This window comes from Trichosurus vulpecula, chromosome 3 (genome assembly GCF_011100635.1).
Source record: "Trichosurus vulpecula isolate mTriVul1 chromosome 3, mTriVul1.pri, whole genome shotgun sequence".
In the NCBI taxonomy this organism is placed as follows: domain Eukaryota; kingdom Metazoa; phylum Chordata; class Mammalia; order Diprotodontia; family Phalangeridae; genus Trichosurus; species Trichosurus vulpecula.
The window spans coordinates 206,226,425-206,247,055 of NC_050575.1; the positions used below are offsets into that span (position 1 = coordinate 206,226,425).

The window sequence follows — 20,631 nt, forward strand, 5'->3', positions numbered from 1 at the left end:
TATCCCTTTCCCCAAGCATTCTATAGCCCTTGCTGTTCCTCATATCTGATGTCCCATGCTCTTGCCCTGACTGTTCCCCGTGGCTGGAATACTCACCTCTGCACCTCCAACTCTTGGAATAATAATAATAATCATTTATTTCCCTCAAGAATAAGCTTGTGTCCACTTCTGCAGGATGACTTACCTGGTCTCTCCAGTTCCTCCCACCTTTCCTTTTAAGGTTTTCTAGTTTTTGCTTTGTCAATGTGCTATATAAACCTATACGCAGCCCTTAAAATGTCGTATAAAAATTGTCATTATTATCACTCTGTTCCTCAGCGAGTCAGCTAACAAACTGAGCTTGGAAGCTCCTTGCCAAGACATTTAGTTGCAAAGAGGAGGTTATTCTTCTGAGGGGGAGAGAGGCCAGTGATTGGTTTCCTTTGGTTGCACTCACCTATCATCTCTCTCACGGGCTTCCCTGCCTCCATCCTACACCATGTTCTCAGCCTAGGCACTCACCAGCCGGTCCCGCGTCACATGGAGGATGTTGAGGGAATTCATCCGGAAGCTGACATCCTCCCAGGTGGAGGTCAGAGTCACTACTGGCATGGAATTATGCCAGGGCAGGTAGTGGTAGGAAGTATCTGGAGAACAGATAAACAGAAATGGAATTCAGCATGTTCCCCCTCACTGATCCATCACAGAACTTGGGGACTATTTGATATTTACTAATTAAAGCAGCCCAATATATATGCATGTGTGTATACATACATATATATATATACATATATGTGTATATATATATATAGCATTTTGCAAGCCTTAAAGTGTTATGTAATTATTATGCTAATTATTAATAACGTTACTAATAGTAATAATAACAACATAAATAAAATGTAATTATATTTAATAATAATAATAATAAATGAGAGAGGCAATTTGGCCTAGTAGACAACAAGTCAGCCTTAGTGTCAGGAAGATTTGGGTTCAAGTCTTGCCTCTGACACATACCAACTAAGTGAACGTGGAGCAGGTTAGTTAGACTGAGTATCAGGAAACTCTCCAAGACTTATCTAATAGCTTCAAATTCAACAAATTCAACTCAAGGAATATTCATTTAAATTGTAGGCAGGTTGAGCTCTGTAGAGGACGGGAGAATACCCTAAGAAAATTATCGATCACTGTCATGGTTGACCACTTCAATACATTTTCAGTGTTAATAATAATAATAGCTGACGGTTATGCAGTACTCTCTATGCTCCAGGCACTGTGCTGAGTGCTTTACAATTATTATCTCATAGTAACTCTGCGAGGTAGGTGGTATAATTATCCCATTTTACAGATAAGGAAACTGAGGCAAATAATGGTTAAGTGACTTGACCAGGGTCACACAGCTAGTGTCTGAGGCTGGATTTGAACTCTGGCCTTCCTGACTCCAAGCTCAGCAGTCCATCTCCGGAACCACTTAGCTGGTGAGGTATGCTAGCTAGGCATTAACATCGGTGTGCTAGAATCTGTATAGGATAATACAAACTCTGGCAGAAATCTCAAGCTCAGGCAGCTAGGTGGTGCAGTGAGTAGAGCACCAGCCCTGGAGTCAGGAGTACCTGAGTTCAAATCCGACCTGCCTCAGACACACTTACTGGCTGTGCGACCTTGGGCAAGCCACTTAACCCCAATTGCCCTGCCTTGCCCCCTGCAAAAAAAAAGAAATCTCAAGCTCACCTGAAGAAGGCAGAAAGGGTGACTAAAGACAAGAAACTAAAGCATTGTAAAAGTCTAGAGAGAGAATGAGGCCAGTGGCGTTTGACCTTTCTAGTCTGGCTGATTTTTGAGGCCTATGGGTTCAGGCCAATTCCTGTGATTTCAGCTATAAGCTCTATATAAATATAAATAATATGTAACTATATAACTATACATAAGGCTATAGAACAACTATGACTATATAATTATGTAACTATATAACTATAACCATGTAACCATAACTGTCCATAACTAGATAACAAATATATAACTATAACTATATAACAACTATAACTATAATTATATAACTGTATATAACTCTATAACTATATTACAACTATAACTATTAACCACCTAACAACTGTAACTCTACAGCTCTATATGACTATAACAATATAACAACTAACTACACAAGTATAACCATATAATGACTATAACTATATAACTGTATATAACTATATTACAACTATAACTGTTAACTACCTAACAACTCTAACTCTATAGCTCTTCATAACTATAACCAACTATATAACTATAACAATATAACCACTCTAACTATATAACTATAACCATATAATGACTATAACTATATAATTATATAACTGTATATAACCATATCACAGCTATATACATACATACACACATACACATAAAACTCCCAAATCCATCATCTCCAGTCTAGAATTCTCTCGCATAGAAAGGGGTCTGAACTGGAGTCAGAGGGATTGAGTTCAAATCTTAACCCTGTGATTTGCAGCTGCATAGTGCAGTGGATCGAGTGCTGAGCCTGGTGACCGTCAGGAAGACCTGAGTTTAAATCTAGCCTCAGACACATAATATATTGTTTGTGTGACCCGTTTCCCTCGGTGCCCTCCATTGTAAAATGTGGATCTAGATAGCCCCTTCTTCCAAGGGTTGTTGTGAAGATCAGATGAGATAATATTTGTAAAGTGCTTGACACATAACAGATGCTATATAAATGCTAACTCTTATTAATTATTATTATTAGCCATGTGCTTGGGCAAATTATTTCATCTCCCTGGGCCTCAGTTTCCTCATCTATAAAATGGGGGAGTTGGAGTACCTCTAAAGTACCTTCTAGTCCTAAATTATGGTTCAGTGGAAAGAACACTGACTCTGGAGCCTGAGGATGGCAGAGGGGCCGGGGGCGGGGGGTGTGTGTCAAATTCTGCTTCTCTCACTCCCCATGTGACTTTGGGTAAGTCAGTAACTCATTTTGGGCCCCAGCTTCGTCATATGTAAAATGGGGCGGCTGGACTGGACCACCACTAGTATCCCTTAGAGCTCTATATCCATAAGCCTATAGCCTGTATGTCCTCTGCTCTGAGGACAGTCTCACGGCCCCCTCAGGCTCAGCGCGTCCAAAATCATTTATCTTTTCCCTCAGATCTGCTCCTCCTTGTGACTTTGCTATTTTCATTAATGGTGTGACCACCCACTCATCCATGTTCAAGTCCTTCTCCTTCTCCATCGTCCACACGCCATTCTGTGGGTGCGGCCCAAGGCTCTGCCCTTTCCTTACTACTCTCTCCAGCGGGTAACCTCACTCGCTTCCCAGGGTTTAATTAGCATACTTGTGCAGATTATTCCCAGACCTAGATGTCCAGGCCCTAATTTCTCCTGAGCTCCAGTCCTGTGTCACCAACAGTCTATTAGACGTTTCAAACTGGATGTTCCATAGGCATTTCAAACTCAACATGTCCAAAACCGAACACTTTTCCCCCAGGAAACCCACCCCTCTTCCAAGCTTCTGTCAGCTTTATTGAGGACGTGTCCATCCTTCCAATCTCCCAGGTTTACAACCTTGGCATTATTCTTGACTCTTCACCCTCCCTCACTGCACATATCTACCTCCTCATCTCTTGAATTCAACCCTCTTTACTCGTGTGGCATCCCCGATTCCTAGCTCACTAGGCTTTCACTACGCCATCACCCTTGGACTACTTCAATAACCTCAGATTTTGTCTTTCTGCCTCCAATCTTTCCTCAGGCAGCAGCTAGGTGGTACAATGGATCGAGTATTAGGGCCTATAGTCAGGAAGACCTGAGTTCGAATCCAGCCTCAGGTACTTATTGGCTGTGTGGCCCTGGGCAAGCCGTTTGATCTCTATTTGCCTCAGCTTCCTCAACTATAAAATGGGGATGTAGCACAGTAGCACAGGCTTGTTAGGAGGATCAAATATGATAATATTTATATAGTGCTTAGCGTAGTGCCTAGCACATAGTAGGTACTATATAGAGGTTATTCTTTCCCTTCCCATTCCAATAGATCAAAGCCATCAAAGTAATTTTCCTAAGGTCTGATCATGTCACTCTCCTACTCACTATACTCCAGTGACTTTCTATTGCTTTTCAGATTAAATAGAAATATAATATATAATAAAATAAAATATAAATATATAATAATAATAAAATATAAATATAAAATAAGAGAAAATATAAACTCCTCTATTTAGCAGTTAAAGCCCTACCTTTGCCGTCTTATTATACATTACTCCCCTTCCTACATTCTATAGTCCTGCCTAACTGTTCCCCACACATGACATGTTATGTCCTGCCTCCATGCATTTGCACTGGCTGTCCCATACACCTGGAATGCCCTCTCTCTCACTTCTGCATCTTAAAATCCCTTGTGTCCTTCAAGACCCAGCTCAAGGGTGGGGAACTGTGGTCTCCAGGCCAAATGTGGCCTTCTAGGTCCTTGGGTGTGGCCTTTTGACTGAGTCCAAGTCTTACAGAACAAATCCTTTTATTAAGGGGATTTGTTCTGTGAAGTTTGAATTCAGTCAAAAGGCCACACTTGAGGACCTAGAGGGCCATTTGTGGCCTCGAGGCTGCAGGTTCCCTGCCCCTGACCCAGCTGAAACACTATTTCTTCATGAAACTTTTCTTGATCCCCTCCCCTACTACTGCTGTCCTTTTAAAAGTTTCTTTTTCTTTTATTTTTTCCTTCTATTTATTTTGTATATCCTATATATACTTATGTACATATTGTTCCTTGCCCACTCCATAGAATGTGAGCTCCTCAAGGGAAGAGAATTTTTTTTTTTGTTTTTTGCTTTTGTATCCCCAGGGCCTAGCACAGTGCCTGGCACGTTGTTGTTGTTTCAGACATGTCCAGCTCTTTGTGACCCCATTGGGGTTTTCTTGGCAAAAGATACTGAAGTGTTTTGACATTTCCTTCTCCAGCTCATTATACAGATGAGGAAACTGAGGCAAACAAAGTTAAGCGACTTGCCCAGGATCACACAGCTAGTAAGTGTCTGAGGCCAGATTTGAACTCAGAAGATGAGTCTTCCTGACTCCAGGCACTGCCTGTCTGGAACTTTGCAGGTGCTTAGTAAATACTTATTGTTAGTTAATTTTTATCTTTGGCCTTTTCCTCTCCCTTATTTTTCGTATCCAATGGAACATGTCCTGAACATTCTACCACCAAAATGTCTCTCACAACTCTTTTCTCATCTCTGTTATCACTGTCATTACTAATCAGTCCCTTTCCTTGCTTTCACAAGTCCAAAGATGAAGAGAGGCTGGTCCATGAGTCACAGTCCCCTCCAACAGTCTAAGATGTCAGGACAAAACTCCTGAGGGAAGTGGTCTAAGAAGGATGCTAGGAGACATCTGCCCAAAGACCAATAGATATTCATCTCCAGTGTTCTGGTCTCCTTGATAATTCTTGGAGAAGGCATGGCCAAGATAGCACTACATTTATTTTTAAAAGGTAACAATAAATATTGGAGAATTCATGAGTGCAAAAGGGACGAGACACACGGGGTCTTTTAGCTCCAGTGTTGGAGGGGAAGGGTGGTGACACATTTAGAACTCAGAGTGGAAGGAATGGATGCAGGGGGTGCACAGGAAATAGATGGGAACAAATGGGAATGAAAAGAGGTACAGTAGGGAGGAGGAGATAGGAGGAACTTTGGAAGCATTTCCAAGGTGCCAAGTGGAACATTTAGGAAAGGAGTCAAAGGAACAGGAGGGAGTGGGACTTGGTGACTTACCATCAAATACTGCTTGGCTGTACTGGCTGGTGGAGGCCAGAGGCCTGTAATTCAGGTCTATTTTGTTACCATAGTGGCCCATGGTGACCTCGAAGTGAACCTGGTCCTTAAAGGCAGGCATCATGGTAGAGGAGAGGAAGATGACACACAGTCCATACTTTTGTCGGTGCAGTTCACTCTGGTTAATGAAACACATACCCCCCACACATGCCCCAAATCAGACAAACAAGGGAATGGACAGGGCTATAAGGGGAAGGAAAGCAGAGAGGCAAAGATGAGATGCCTATGGAGTAACTGGGGTGTGGTTGGTCTCCCAAGTGAGACATCCTGGTCTCTCTTTAGGGCAGCCTAAAACACTATTTTTGTCATGTTTTTCCCTTCCTCAAAATCCTACAATGGCTCCCTGTTGCTAAATGGATTAAACACCGATTCTTTTGTCTTTCATTCAATTTCATATTCACCTCTCATCTAAACGATCAAAATAGCATTCCAACCGGTCTCCTTGTCTCCAGTCTCTCCCTTCTTGAATCCTTATTCCTCCACACAGCTGCCGCCCCATGCTCAAAAAGCTCCTGTGATTTACTCTTGATTTAGAATCAAATACAAACTCATCTCCTGGGCAGTTAAAACACTCTACTAGGCCCAAATCTACCTCATCAGACTTATTATACATCATATACTCTTCATATACTCTATGGTCTTAACCAAACTAGGTATATATTTGCTGTTTTGTGAGATGACTTTCAGGCTCCTTGTGTTGGTAAGCAAAATGGGCTCTTAGCACTTAGTTCAACCAAGTGCCCTTGAAGAGTTTGGCTTTTTTTCCTTTGAGTAATTCAGTGTATTTCATTGAGCCTTACTAGGTGCTAAGCCCCAGGCCCAAACACCTATTAGGTGTAAAACCTATGTGGGTGTGGATTGGTAACCAAGGTGGGGCTAACTAAGGGAGGGCCTAGTTTACACATGAGTTTGAGTGACAGGTTTGGGACATCAGAGGCTCTTAGACTACATGGGTCATGTGGGTGAGTCGCATGTGTGACTCACCCTTGACCCTGAAAAAGATATAAAATCAGGGGTTGGCTTTCTCATCTTTGGAGCTCTTTCCCACAGCAGTGGTGACCTGAGTGACTCTGGGCCAGCCCACGTTATGAGCTCCCGGGATGAACCTAGATGTTGGTAACTATGAATCTGTATTTGGTCTGTCTGTCGATGTTTGTAATTTGTTTAGGGCTCTCACTCTTGGTGGCGTTTGGAGACTCCAGGCAGCTGTAGCTAAGAGCCCTCCAGCTTGTAACCTCGATGCTGAGACTTTGTTGTACTCTGGTAACTATGTATTGGGATTTGAATCAGACAAGGTCTGTCTGTCCATGTTTGTACTTTGTTTGTATTTTGCTCTGAAGTTCAGGGTGGTGGTTTTTCCCCTGAACTAAGTGAATGATATTTGTATGCTGAATTAAAGTAAGCTTGTCAACCCCTTAACATTGCTTTCCTTACTAAAGCAGATCAAAAGAACCTGTGCTTTTGCAGTGTGTTGGCAGCTTTCTGGGTGCTGGTTTTTGGTGGATCTTACACCCCCACAGAAGCTGCTAGCCGGATTGTGAAAACACTCCTTCATTTATACAGCTGTTCCCATAACTGAAATGCACTCCTTTGTATCTCTGGCTCTTAGAATCCCTAGTATCAAAAGGGAATGATTCAAAGCTCACCTCAAGGGCCAACTTCTACAAGAGGCTTTTCCCAGGGGTGGAGGAGGGGGGCAAGGAACTAGCAACTGGGGAGATCTGGAAATTTCTCCTGTAGAAGGTGGTGCTTTATCTGAATTTTAAGGGAGGCTAGGGATTCTAAGAGGTAAAGGTCTGAAGCAGAAGAACATCTTAGTTGTGGAGAGCAGCCAGTACAAAGCAGGAGACAAGAGTTACCTCTATGAAGGCCGAAGTAGTCCTAGGGAGATTAATGTTTGTTTTCGTATCTTGTATTCCAGAGACTAATTCCATTAAGACTCTACCTCGATAAGTTAAATCTTCCTCCACTGAGTCCAGATGGGAGAACTAGGACAGAAAGAGGGCAAGAGAGAGAAGTGATGTGTGAAGAGAATGTAGAAGACTATGAAAAACAGAACAAGAAACAAAAACTCCCTTGGTATGAACTCAGTGTCCCAATTATTTCTTACCCAGGGCTGATTTAAGAAATGCACAGTGTAATTGATTCCCCACCCCCAGAAGGGAATTCTGGACCTGGTCTTGGTCACAGGACCAGGCCTTCATTTGTCCCTCCATCTACCATTACAGGAGGGGATAGGGCTCTGGCAGATAACCAAGCTTCTAATGCTGGGATGGTGGCAATGGAGATATACTGGGACATTTCTGCAGCTCCCAGTGTTTTTTACTGATGGTCTGCATGATGGTTACTCCCCTCTCCTAGTTCTCTGAAGTCGAAATGAAGGACTCACAGGCTCTTCATCAGGGAAGCTCTGGGATAATGCTTTTTCTCCCCCATGAAGAATAAGGTAGCTAGGGCCAAAGCAGGGCAGGAAACCGGAGGCTGCTCCTGAGAACAAAGGGAGAGGAGGAGCCATTGGATTGGATGGGAGGTGGGGGAGAGAATGACTCCCAGGAAGCTAGGAAAGTAGAGGGGTCTACCCTGATTACCTTTAGTGAGAGCTCCCGCTGAAGAGAGATGTGTGATGTTCAGACTGGCTGTCCCAATCACCTCATTGTGTCCTTTTTTGTCCCTGGAAATGAACATAGCTTCAGCTGAGCTCTGACAGACTCTCCTCTCTCCACCTCTATTACTTCATCCTGAATGAACTTCAGTAACTATTGGGTACCAGACACTGTGCTAGGTGCTAGGGATAAAAAGACAAAAATCTGCCCTCGAGGAGTTTACATTCTATTGGGGACTGGGGTGAGAAGCAACGTATATACAGATGAGTAAATTTCAAAAAATACACAAAATAAACCCAAGGTCACTTTTTTGGGGGCTGGGTGTGGGGAGTACTACCAACTGAAAGAATCAAGATCACTCTCACATGGGAGGTGGCATGTAAACTGAGACCCAAAGGAAACAAACCTCTAAGAGGCAGAGATGAAGGTATAAAGTATTTCAGATATGGGCAAAAGCGCCAAGGTGAGACATGGAATGTTGTGTACTGGGAACAGCAAGTAGGCCATTTTGGCTGTACTACAGGTACTTACCAGTCAAGAACCCTCAGCTTGATATGGTTGGTCATGCAGGGCAGCTGCAACGGGAAGGTTGGAAGAGTGGTAGGTAAGGTGCTCAGATTTCCGGGATTCCTAATTCCCTAGGGTGCCTTGGTGAATTAACCAATACTAAGGACAATGCATTTAGTTCAAATTAATTAGATTCAAACATTAAGCACCTACTGTGTGCAGAGTACTGTACTAGGCACTGAGGGAGATACAGTTTAGATAACATGGTCCTTGCCCTCATGAAGTTTTGTGCCATGGACTGCCTTGGGAGGCAGTGAGTTCCTCTTCTTTCTGAGGTCTTCAAAAGCTGGAGGGCCAGTTGGGTATGTGAGAGAGAGAATTCTTTATCAGATATGTGTCCAATTAAATGACTGCTGAGGTCCCTTCCAGTCCTGTAATTTTGTGGTCCTAGGACATAGGCTAGGCTTTACAAAGACCCAATGGTTCAACTACTGATGTTGCTTATGGTGTTCAAAGCATCAGCATCAATTTGTAATTTGGGTGCCTCCTTACCTCTTGTACTCTTGGTTTCATTTCCTCATGCTTACATTGTGCCACTGACTTCCCCTCTGCCTATAAACATTCATAGGTCTTTCCATTCTAAAAATAACTTTTCCCAAACTTGCTAGCTTCTTAAGATATTATATCTCTTCCTCTAGAAGGGATAATCTAATTGTTATCTCTACTTCTTCACTAAACCCTTGCTCAACTCCATGTAGTCTGGCTTTCATACCCTTGAAATACCCCTTTCCAAGATCACCAATAACCTTATCACCAAATCCAATGGCCTTTTCTCAGTCTTCACTCTGAGATACTCTCTACTGGAATTTCATGGTTCTCTTCTTATCTAAGAATTCTTTCTCTGTTGCAGTCATTGCCTTGTTTTCTTTTTCCCATCCTCTCCATGATATTGAGCTAAATGAGGCCAAGGGGCTCTGACTTAGCTAAACTTTGTAGCTAGCACAGCAGTCTGTACACAGTAGAGGCTTAATAAATTGTTGACTAAATTTCAATTGGATTGAAGTAAGCACATAAGGCCTCTGAGCCCCCAAAATATGTTACAAAGATCACACAAGAGCCTTTCAGGCCCTTTCTTAGCACCATTTGTTCTTACTCTAGAGACACTCTAACAAGTGTGATTTTCTAGCTTTCCAGTCCACAGCAGATGGGAATTAGAATGAGGCTGATGAAATGTAGAATTAAAAACGTTTACAAGAGCAAGAAGTGATAGCTGACAGGGAAGAACACTGAGAAATTCTAAAGAGTAAACTCAAGAGCTCTCAAATTGAAGCATCATGGGGTCAACTGAGTCTAGGGCCTAGCAGCCTGCCACATTTACTTGTGTGACCATGACTACTGATAGTCATAAGGTTGGCCTCGAGTGACCAAGAAAAGGCAAACTTATGTTGAGATCGTTTTGTTTTAAGAAGTCAGAGGAGTATTTAAAATGTCTTAAGGACTTCCAACAAAAATGGTTTTAAGAAGAGAAAGTTTAAAGGGATGAGTTTTAGTTATCTGCCAAAAGACCAGCATAATTCCTTCTTGAGAGTGAGGTCTCACTCTCCCATTCTTTCTTTCAGTCAGAGCCCCCCTGCTCCACAACCTCTGCTTTTATTGCCCCCTTTTCTCCCTCTGATGCCCATGTGAAGGAAGAGCCAGCTGCTAAGTATCTCTTCTGGTTCCGGGTGTGCATGTGTACACGTGCGAGCACACACACGTGTGGTGGTGGGGGTGGGTGTTGTGTGGAGGGGAGAGAGAGAGGGAGAGGAGTAAGATGCTTTACCTGAACAGAGAAGATCAGAGCCTGGTCCCACCTGGGCTTCTCTGTATGGAGCTTCGGGCTAGTTTTGAGCTGGGGGGTATTCAATAATAGAGTTAGTTGTTGCAGCATTTCATCCTCCTGCTATGGGTTACTTATCAGTCCTTACTTCCCCTCCCAACCTGCCACTGACTAGTTCAAGGAACCTTCCTTTTCTAGACCTCTTAATGTATTTGTCTTTAAGTCAGGCTAGGGTCAAGTATCCCTATTAGGATCCTAGATTATCCCCCAATGGGCAGCTAGGTGGTGAGGAAGATGGAGTGCTGGGCCTGGAGCCAGGAAGACTCATCCTCCTGAGTTCAAATCTGGCTTCAGACACTTACTAGCTGTGTGACCCTGAGCAAGTCACTTAACCCTATTTGCCTCAGTTTCTTTGTCTGTACAATGATCTGGAGAAGGAAATGGCAAACCACTCCAGTATCTTTGCCAAGAATACCCCAAATAGGGTCACAAAGAGTTTGGAACGACTGAGCAACAATCCAGTCCAGAGAGGTTAAGTGACTTGCCTGAGGTCACACAGGTCTTAAGCAGGATGGGAATTCAGGTCTCATGACTCCAAATCCAGAGCTCTTTTCACTGTATCATGTCACTTCTTAATAGGTATGGGTAAAGTAGTCCTGGCTACTCTCCTGTATTTTTCACTATTACTAACAAGGCTGAAGGAAAGCCAGTGTGGCAAAGACCCATGAGTTGATAATGGTGATGATTGGGTAGGGGTAGTCTGTGTAAAGATAATGAGCCTTGGGAGTTTATATATAGTCTAGGCTCCTCAGTTCCACATCTGGAGTGTACAGTTGATAGGATTCTGAACCTAACCAGAGGGTTAGAAGTTTAAATTCTAGGTCCCTAGGCCAAGCAGAACCTCTACCCTTTGCTAATTATTCATTTCAATTAATTAATAAATAATAAATACTTAGTAAATACTAAGCATTGGGCTGGGTGCTGGGGAGAAAAAAACAAAATGAAAAGCATTCTTAAGATCATAAATCTAGAGCTGGAAGAGACCTCAGAGATCATCTAGTCCAACCCCCTCACTTTAGAGTCAAGAAGACTGACGCACAGGGAGATTAAATGACACACCCAAAGTCACACAAGTGAGCAGAGGAATACAGTCCTGAATCAAACTTCTCTAAAAGAGAGTGGTTTTTATCTTTCCTTGAGACTCCCCTTCTCCTGCCATGTCCAGGGGTATCCTGACAAATGTTTAACAACTAGCTCTCAGGGAGAAAAAAAGTGCCAGCGCATGTTTAAATTTCATCTGAATTATCAACATTTATCAATCACTTTCTTAATTCTAGACAATTAACAAAGCAATATATCAATCCCTGATTTGTAGAGTTTGCTGATTTCCAAGGTATAAATGCTCACACCAAAAATTTAACAACCAGCTCTGGTACATTCCTGGAATGTAACTCAATGAAAATGGGCCCATAGTTTCAAAGAGCATATAACTAGAGTTAGGAAAATTGAGTGGGTAAATAAAAAAGCATTTAAAATAAATGAATTTTAAATAAGCATTTTAAAAAAAACAACACACAAACATAGTACTCAAAGGGGCCTTGGATACTATCTAGTCTAACTCTCCCATTTTATAGATGAGGAAACTGAGCCCCAGTGATTTTCTGAAGGTCACAAAGCTGTTAAGGAAAAGATATATGAAAAACCTGGGTCTTCTGACTCCTTATCTACTGCTTTTTCTGCTGTACCACACTATTCTCAGATGCCACCTCCCCCTTGGAGACTATTCCTCACTTACTATTTTCCCAGCTATCTCCAACTCCAACATTGGATTCATCGAGCTCTTTTTCTCCCTGACGGTGTGGGAATAGAACCTGGAGGCCACAGTAGTTTCTGGGGAACAGGAAATGGGGTAGTAAGAAAACTTCTATGTTACTCAACACAATACGTTAGGATTTTCCAAGCAGGTACTATCCTCCCTGGGGATACCCCTTCCCCCAAAATCAGATGAACAGGGAAAACAACAGGGAAGGAGAAAAGTGTTGGGATGCTCCCTGGCCTAGAAGAGGGGAGCCCATCTGAAAAAGACACAGCAGAATCTAAACAAAGTGATTCATGGGAAAGTTCTCCCTTGACCTTTCCTTATTCTAAGGGTCAATGACAAAGTCATAGTTGCGATATAGGACTATGGTAATAAGATGAAGTTGTGTTGGGAATCAAGTATTTAGGGGCCCCTGGCTTTACTGAGGTGCAGGTCTTCAGCGTAGTAGATAAAGAACCAAAAAGTAGCTAATTGGATTGGGACTGTGGCTGACATGAAGAGATCCTTCTCTATTTCACCAGTCTCATGCAGATGTCCATGATCCACCTGGAAAAATCATTGAACAGATGGAGACAAGGGCCTCATCAGAGGCCTGGGTTGAGGCCAGGTGACATTGCTCTCTAACTTCCCACTCATGGAGCTCCAGGACCCTAATGCCATTCGCCTGTGTGGAGGAGGGCTGAATGAGTCAGACCAAGGACCTACAGGTGCCATGTCAAAAGTAGCCATGACCAATTTGGGTGCACAGCCTCACCGGGGCTTGGTCTCCAACGCCGAGGACAGAGATGGTAATCTTCAGGTAACCTCTGATCCCCAAGTTGGGTTTATTGGAATGACAGAGGCCTAGCCACTTCCTCATGAGGGTGTGCCCTGTGTGGGGAGAGAGAAACATGCTCCTTGTGACCAGTTTGAGGGCTCTCTCCTTTCTCCCTGGCAGCTAGTATGAGTGTATTAGTGTAGGTCTAATTTTGTTCTTTCTAATTAAGTGACAGTATTAGCCTCTTCCTAAAACTTGGAGGAAAAGAGGAAGCCATTAATGGGGGTCCACTCAGGCAAGAGTGCTCCCTAAGATGGCCCCTCAAAGGAAGGCCTGTAAGAAATGGAAACATTACATTAGTTCCCTGCACTGAAGGTCATCTGTAGCGATTACTGACCTAGGCAGAATCCAAACCCAAGATGAAATGACCAAAAAATTCTTCAACCCTTAAATACAATCCTATCTTCAGCTGCAAAGTTACAATGTCAGTAGAACTCAACTCCTACCACCTAATTCCAATTGAAACTTGACCCCCAAATCTCACCCTAAACCCTGACCCAGACCAGACATATTTGTATAGTTCATGATTTTTATCTAAGGTGGGGACCCTTTTTGGAGAAAACATGCTTAAAATGTTATATAGAACCTCCTATATTCTTCCTAGTCTAAGGGATGAGCTAAACATGTGTGAATTATGTATATATTTATGTACGTATATATTGTCTTTCTTCTCCATTGTAATCTAAACTCCTTGAGGGCAGGGACTGTTTCTTCTATGCCTTTGTAAAGCTAGCCCTTACCATAGTGTCTGGCACATAGTAGATGCTTAATAAATGCCTGCTGGCTAACCGATTGATTTCTAGGTGTCTTGACTCCTAGACTCACTCAGAACAACAGTAAATATGTGGCAGTCATCACCTACCTGGAGAGTAGTAGATGATCCCAACATCTATCTAAATAGACAAAAGGAAGAAACAAATTAGGGATTCCAGTCTCCAGGTAGAGCCCTAAACTGGATAAGCCGGGTTGTTTCCCCCACTACCACCGCAGAGAGAACCTATTCATCATGGAGGCTCAGGTATGTAGGGCAAAGGTGGTGGAAGAAGGTTGTCAAGGTAGACTGTTGCAAAGGGATTCTGGATTAGAATTCACTTCCTTCTCAGATAAAGACTTTATTAGGACACTAACTTAACCAGGTGGGCCAGAGCCATTATCTTTCTGGCTTAGGATTCTCTCTCTGGTAGAGACACAGAGAGATGTGTGTTAGGAAGCCAGAGTTTGTATTCCTTTACATGGACCCCAAAGGTTAGAGAAGGCATCCCCAAATATCCTAAATTTCCCTTAGTCACTCTGGTTTGATGATTCCGTTGCTCATGTCAACCCTGGAATGTTCTATATTTGGGTGCTTGGGATTTTGGCCTAACTTTGCGCTGCTTGGAGCAAGAAGATGGCCTTGCCTGGTTTTTCAGTAGACTGTGGCTTTTGCAAGACAGTTTGATTTCAACCTTTGTTGCTTGTTATGGGTTTGTTACCTGCCAGTCTATCTCTTAATCTCTTAATAAATTAATCCTTACCATCTTTTAGGGTTAATGGATTTTCTAAGCTTACTGTATAGAAGAAACTGCCCTTTCGTTATGCCAAATTTTCTTCTGATCTTCAATGGACATACTCTGGTTTTACTAGTCTTGATTTGAAATCCATGGTAAACATTCCCTCACTGTATGGATTTCCATCCTGTTCTACCCCTAGCCTTCCTCTTCTTTGACTGAAGATTCCTAATCTCTTAATCTCTTTCGTCTGTTCTTATACCACAGCATCATGTCCCCTCTTCATCAATTCACTGGATCATTTGCTTTAATTAGCACTTTCTCTAGTTCAAGTGTATCTTTTTCTAAGGTATAACCATTAAAGAACTAGATATCTCCTTCTAGGCTTGGAAGGACTCTGATGTTAGTTGGTTAGGGATGTTGAACAGGGTCAGGAAGGCTGCCTGAAATCATCGTAATTAATGGCCCCTGAACTGGGCTTGCCAGGAAAGTTCAGGAACATGAGCTCTTTGAGGGCAGGTACAGTTTGGTTTTTTGTCTTTGTATTCCCATTGCCTAAAAGTGCCTAATATAGTGATTAATAAATACATGTCAAATGAATGAATGGATGCAGAGGGATTATAGGACAGGTATAGAATTCAGATACCAGAGCCTTGGGCCAGATTATCATAGCTTTCTCCAATTTCTCCTTCACCCCCTAGAGAAGAGGTCATTAACCTGGGGGAGGGGAATCTATGAATTTGAAAAAAAAATATTTTGCTAACTGTATTTCAATAAAATTGATTTCTTTCACAAGCTTTTAAACTTTTATGTATTTAAAAACATTATCCCTAGAAGGAATCCACAGGCATCCCCAGACTGCCACAGGTTAAGAAGGTTAAGAACTTGTGATCTTACAGCTCAGTTGCCACTCACCTGGCACCTCCCAATCTCTGAATTGGCTCTCTTTGCTTGGGAGTCCACCACCTGTGGAACAAGTTTCCAGAAAGATTCAAATTCTTTGTAAATTCTCTTGCCCTCAAGGAGGGCATGGGGTGTGGGAGATATGGTGAACAGGGCAAAGACTCCTCAGTTCTATCTTTAACTTTAGCCTTGGGTCTCTGGAGGATTTGGGTTGGGTCCCTTCCTTTTGTAGTCAGAGGAAGGGAGCATTAGCTATGGAGCATAGAGGTCTAAGGGCAAGATAGTTCTGGGGAGAGAAGAGGTAGAGAAAAGAGTGAAGCATTCTGAGAAGTTATGTTCTAAACTCCACACCTAAGCAGTTTAGAACACAGGAAACTCATGGTCTTGTTTTGTTTTATACCTGTCAGAGACAGAGCTGAGGCAAGGATTCACCTCCTTTTTGTAAAAGGGCAGGGATGGGGTGGAGTGGGGATGGGGTGGAGAAGCCCCAGAGTAGGCTCCTGATTCTAGTCACACAGCCAGTAAATAACAATCAGAAATGGAGTTCTATAGTGCCTTTTCTTCTAGTCCAGGTCTCTCCCCAGTGGACCTCTATTGTATGTGGAGGAGGGAAGGGTCTGAGGGTAGGGGTAGGCATTCACTTTTCATAGACAACAGGAAACATCCTTTCTTCTTCTCTCTCTGCAATCCCAATTTCAAGACTGACTGGAGACCCCTCCAACACGCCTCTGAGAGTCTTCTCTGACTATCCCTTCCTCCCTCCACAATGATCTTTCCCTTCTTTGAATTCCTGTGGTACTTGGAATTTGTATCCCACAATCTGGTTGTTGTCCTTCGTTCTCGAAGAAGACCAAAATGACATCACTATGCTAGAGTAAAGTTTCAAGGTGTCTGACTGTGGCTGATCAGACCAATACAAGCTGAGTGGTCCTGTGCCAGTGTCTCCCATGTCACACAATCAATTCCAAAGTTCTTAAGAGAAACCTTGAGATTTCCTCATATCGCTACTTCTGACCACCATGTGAATGCTGCCCTGTGTGAGTTCTGCATAAAACAGTCTTTTTGGCAAGTGTATGTTTTGCATTCGAACAACATGGCCAGCCCACAATCTATCTCTTCATCATATCGTCCTATATTAATATCTAGGGAGGCACAGAGGCATAGTGAATAGAGAGCTGGCCTCAGAGTCAGGAATTATTTGATCAATCGATAGAACAATAAGCATTTATTAAGCATCTATTTTGTGCCAGGCACCATATCTAAGCAGTGGAACTTTGGAAGCCCTGGGTTCAAGTACCGACTCTGACACATACAGCCCAGATAACCATGGGCAGGTCATATAACCTCTTATAATCTCAAAGAGCCCTCAAAGACCCCAAGTTGCAGGACAGTTGTTTGCTGATATGCTTTGGTAGAGGGACCCCAAGTTGTAGGACAGTTGTTTGCTGATATGCTTTGGTAGAGGGACTTTTGTCACTGGAAGTTGCCTTACTCCTAGAGAACAAGCTCTATGATTTCTACCTAGCATAGGCAGACCTCCTGTATCTACCTAGCTAGACATGTAGGAGATGTTCAATCAATACTTGTCATTTCTTTTTGGACTCCTCTAATGCCTAGTATAGACCTAGGTATTTATCACATTTGGGAGAGGCATGCCCAGACCACTAGGATTCACTGGTGTAGGGAAGTCCCATCAATGAAACTCCTTCCTCTAATGAAGATCAGCATCTATTCTGCAACTTATAGTCAGAGGGTTGCCTGGGCCAGTGAGAGGTCAAGCGACTTCCCCTGGGTCACACAGCCAGTATTTGTCAAGAGGTGACAAGTCTCCCTGACTCCAGGACCAATGCTCTATCCATTGTGTTACCTAGCTGCTTGATGAAATCAGAGACAGTCTTGTACAAACTGGCCCTGAGGGGGACCCCCGGAAAAGTAAAGGGGAGGGAGGATAGCTTGCTCAGGAATGAGGTATGATGGGAAATATTTTTCCAAACCATCAAAGAGGGTCATGATGCAGGAGGTTAAGGGAAACTAGCTGACTTCCTTACCTGGATTGAGATGATTTCTTCAAAGAGGTCTGAGGGATACCGATGTTGGAAATTATGAAAGAATTTCTGCAACATAAAGAGATGTTATTGTATGTTGGAGAAGGGGGGGTGATGGGGAGGGGGAGAGGAGGCGGGTGAGAGGCAGTGGTTAATTCTAAAATTCATAGAATCATGGATCAGATATAGGGCTGAACCCAAACCCTTCATCTTATAGTTGAGGAAACTGAGACCCAGGGAGTTTAAGCTTCTTGCTCAAGATCATATAAGTAGTAAGTGTCAGAGGTAGGATTTGAAGTTCTCGTTTTCTTTTAAAAAAATGTTTCTGGTGAGTTTTCAATTTGCATTGGTATATGTAGCTGTTCAAATGTATGAACAAATAAGGTTATCACCTTCCAAAATGCGGTGACATATCACCCTGTTGCTTTCTCTAAGGAGGCGGTGACCTGCATCAGAATCCCCAAACTCGGAAAAACGTGCCTATCCTCCCCACCTGATCCCTGGCTAGGAGCATCTAGTGACAGCAGCCTCCACTTCAGCCAATAACCCAGTCTCATGACCCATCACTTTATGCTAAGGGCCTGGGACTTCTGTTGTTGTTGAGCTGTTTCAGTCATATCTGACCCTTTGTGACCCCCAAATGGTTTTCTTGGCAAAGATTTTGGAGCAGTTTTGCCATTTCCTTCTCCGGCTCATTTTACATATGAGGTAACTGAAGCAAACAGGGTTAAGTGATGTGTCCAGGGTCACATAGCTAAGTAAGCGTCTGCAGCCTGATTTGAACTCTGGTCTTCCTGACTTCAGGCCTGGCATCCTATTTAGCTTCCCAACAACAACAAAGTTCACAGGATGGGATGGAATAGAACGGAAGGGACCTGAGGGAGCATCTAGTCAGATCCCCTCACTTTACAGACAAGGAAGCTGAGTTTCTTAGAAACTTCACAAGGCAGAGGATGCCAGTGGCCATTGCCTCCCCGAGAGCCCATGGCTGATTCTCATGGTCTTTGTCCCCCAGCTCAAGCTCAGCCCGTGAAAACACCCCAGTGTGGGATGGAGCTTTTATCCATTGCTGGCTGTAGCTATTTCCAGACAAAGAAAATTCTGGTAACTGAGGCTGGTTATTTCCCATCTTCCCTGTCCTTCCCTTCCCCACTCCTCTTGCTTCAAGGCCAACCTCATTGAAGAAGGGGTTATTCCCCTTCTTGATTCGAGTCCGATACTCATGATTTCCAATTAATATCTTCACCACGGGCTCAATGTTGTTTCCGTGGAGCTGGCGGGCTTCAAATATCCTCAACTGAACCTGAGAGGAAGCAGAGAAATTGTAACAGGCCAGGTCCTACCACCCTTGTCAAACAGGGCCCCAGGGAATCATCCCTTAGTCAGCCCCCTCATTAAGTCATTAAGGTGTACCTCCTGTAAAAAGCAGAACAGAACCAAAGAGAAGCCTCAGAGAACAAAAAAGGAGAGGAAACGCTTGTGGATCTGGGCACAGGCTGAAATTGCAACAGCTTTAAAGTCTTCGGGATTTCTTTGCCCCCAGCCTGGTTCAGACCCTTGTCATGGGATCGTAGACTCAAGGCACGGAAGGGGTTCTTGCGGGTGACTGAGTCCCATGCTGACTTATTCCCTTACTTTACCCCAGAAGAAGTAAATGAGGACCAGAGAAGTGACCAAGACAGTAAGTGACCATTTCCCCCCATGTGACCAGATTCTCAGGCACAGCTTTCATTTTGTCCTTCTCCTCATCATTCAGTGGCTCTCTATTGTCTAAAGTCTACATTGTTCATCTCCTGACATTCAGTCTGTCCTCTAACCTTCCTTTTTGGCCTAATTTCCTATTATTTCCTTCTATGGACCATCTACAAAATCTCCTTTATTTTCATTGAACGCTTGGTGTGTGAAAGGACGTGTATTCTGTTTCCTCCATTAGATTGTTAAGTCCTAAAGAATAGGGAGACAACAGAACCTGTAGAGTGTAGGGATCTATCTGTGTGACCTTGGGCAAGTCACTTTACCTCTGGGCCCTAGGCCTCACTGCAAAACAAGGGTGCTGGGCTAGATGACCCCTAAGATCAACCTGGCCAATCAACAAGCCCTTATGTGACCTGCCCCGTGCTAAATGCCGGTGACACAAAGAAAGTAAAAATTAGTCCCTGCCCTCAAGGCGCTTATATTCTGAGATCCCTTCAACCTCCAAAATTATGATATTATAATTTGCCTCTTGGTATTCTCAACAGTGCCTAGCGCTCTGCTGGGTACTCTATCTGCTGTCTCCTTGTTTTTGTACATGCCGTTCCCCATGTCTGGAAGGCCTTCCTTCTTCTTCTAGAATTGGTCGTTGTCGTTTAGTTACTTTTCAGTCATGTCCGACTCTTTGTGGCCCCATTTGGGGTTTTCTTGGCAAAGACACTGGAGTGGTTTGCTATTTCCTTCTCCAGCTCATTTGATAGATGAGGAAACTGAGGCAAACAGGGTGAAGTGACTTACCCAGAGTCATACAGCTAGTAAGTATCCGAGACCAGATTTGAACTTGGGAAGATCAGTCTTCCTAACTCCAAGACCAGTGCTCTATCCACCACATCACCTAGCTGCCCATATATTCAGATATTCATATTTGTTTTCTTTGTAGAATATAAGCTCCTTGAGGGCAGGGATTATTTCATTTTTGTCTTTGTGATTTCAGAGCCTAGCTTGAAGTCAGGAGGACCTGAGTTAAAATTCGACATTGGACACTTCCTAGCTGTTGTGACTCTGGGCAAGTGCTTTAAAACCCTGATTGTCTAGAAAAAAACAAACAAACAAACAAAAAACAACCCAA

The 20,631-nt window shown here is 43.2% G+C and overlaps 1 protein-coding gene across 1 annotated transcript in view; it reads right to left on the minus strand.

Moving 5' to 3' along the window:
- The window catches only part of FER1L5 (fer-1 like family member 5), a 64,219-nt gene that overhangs the window by 28,453 nt on the left and 15,135 nt on the right, over nucleotides 1–20,631 (minus strand). Inside the window, exons 7-20 of the mRNA XM_036750532.1 lie at nucleotides 18,985–19,113; nucleotides 17,814–17,879; nucleotides 15,778–15,828; nucleotides 14,238–14,268; nucleotides 13,313–13,428; nucleotides 12,981–13,104; nucleotides 12,535–12,629; nucleotides 10,743–10,811; nucleotides 8,945–8,988; nucleotides 8,399–8,481; nucleotides 8,200–8,294; nucleotides 7,670–7,798; nucleotides 5,751–5,928; nucleotides 502–626 (exon numbers count right to left, since the gene is read on the minus strand). Of these exons, the coding sequence (XP_036606427.1) occupies nucleotides 502–626; nucleotides 5,751–5,928; nucleotides 7,670–7,798; nucleotides 8,200–8,294; nucleotides 8,399–8,481; nucleotides 8,945–8,988; nucleotides 10,743–10,811; nucleotides 12,535–12,629; nucleotides 12,981–13,104; nucleotides 13,313–13,428; nucleotides 14,238–14,268; nucleotides 15,778–15,828; nucleotides 17,814–17,879; nucleotides 18,985–19,113 (1,335 nt within the window). The remainder of the gene's footprint in view (nucleotides 1–501; nucleotides 627–5,750; nucleotides 5,929–7,669; nucleotides 7,799–8,199; nucleotides 8,295–8,398; nucleotides 8,482–8,944; nucleotides 8,989–10,742; nucleotides 10,812–12,534; nucleotides 12,630–12,980; nucleotides 13,105–13,312; nucleotides 13,429–14,237; nucleotides 14,269–15,777; nucleotides 15,829–17,813; nucleotides 17,880–18,984; nucleotides 19,114–20,631) is intronic.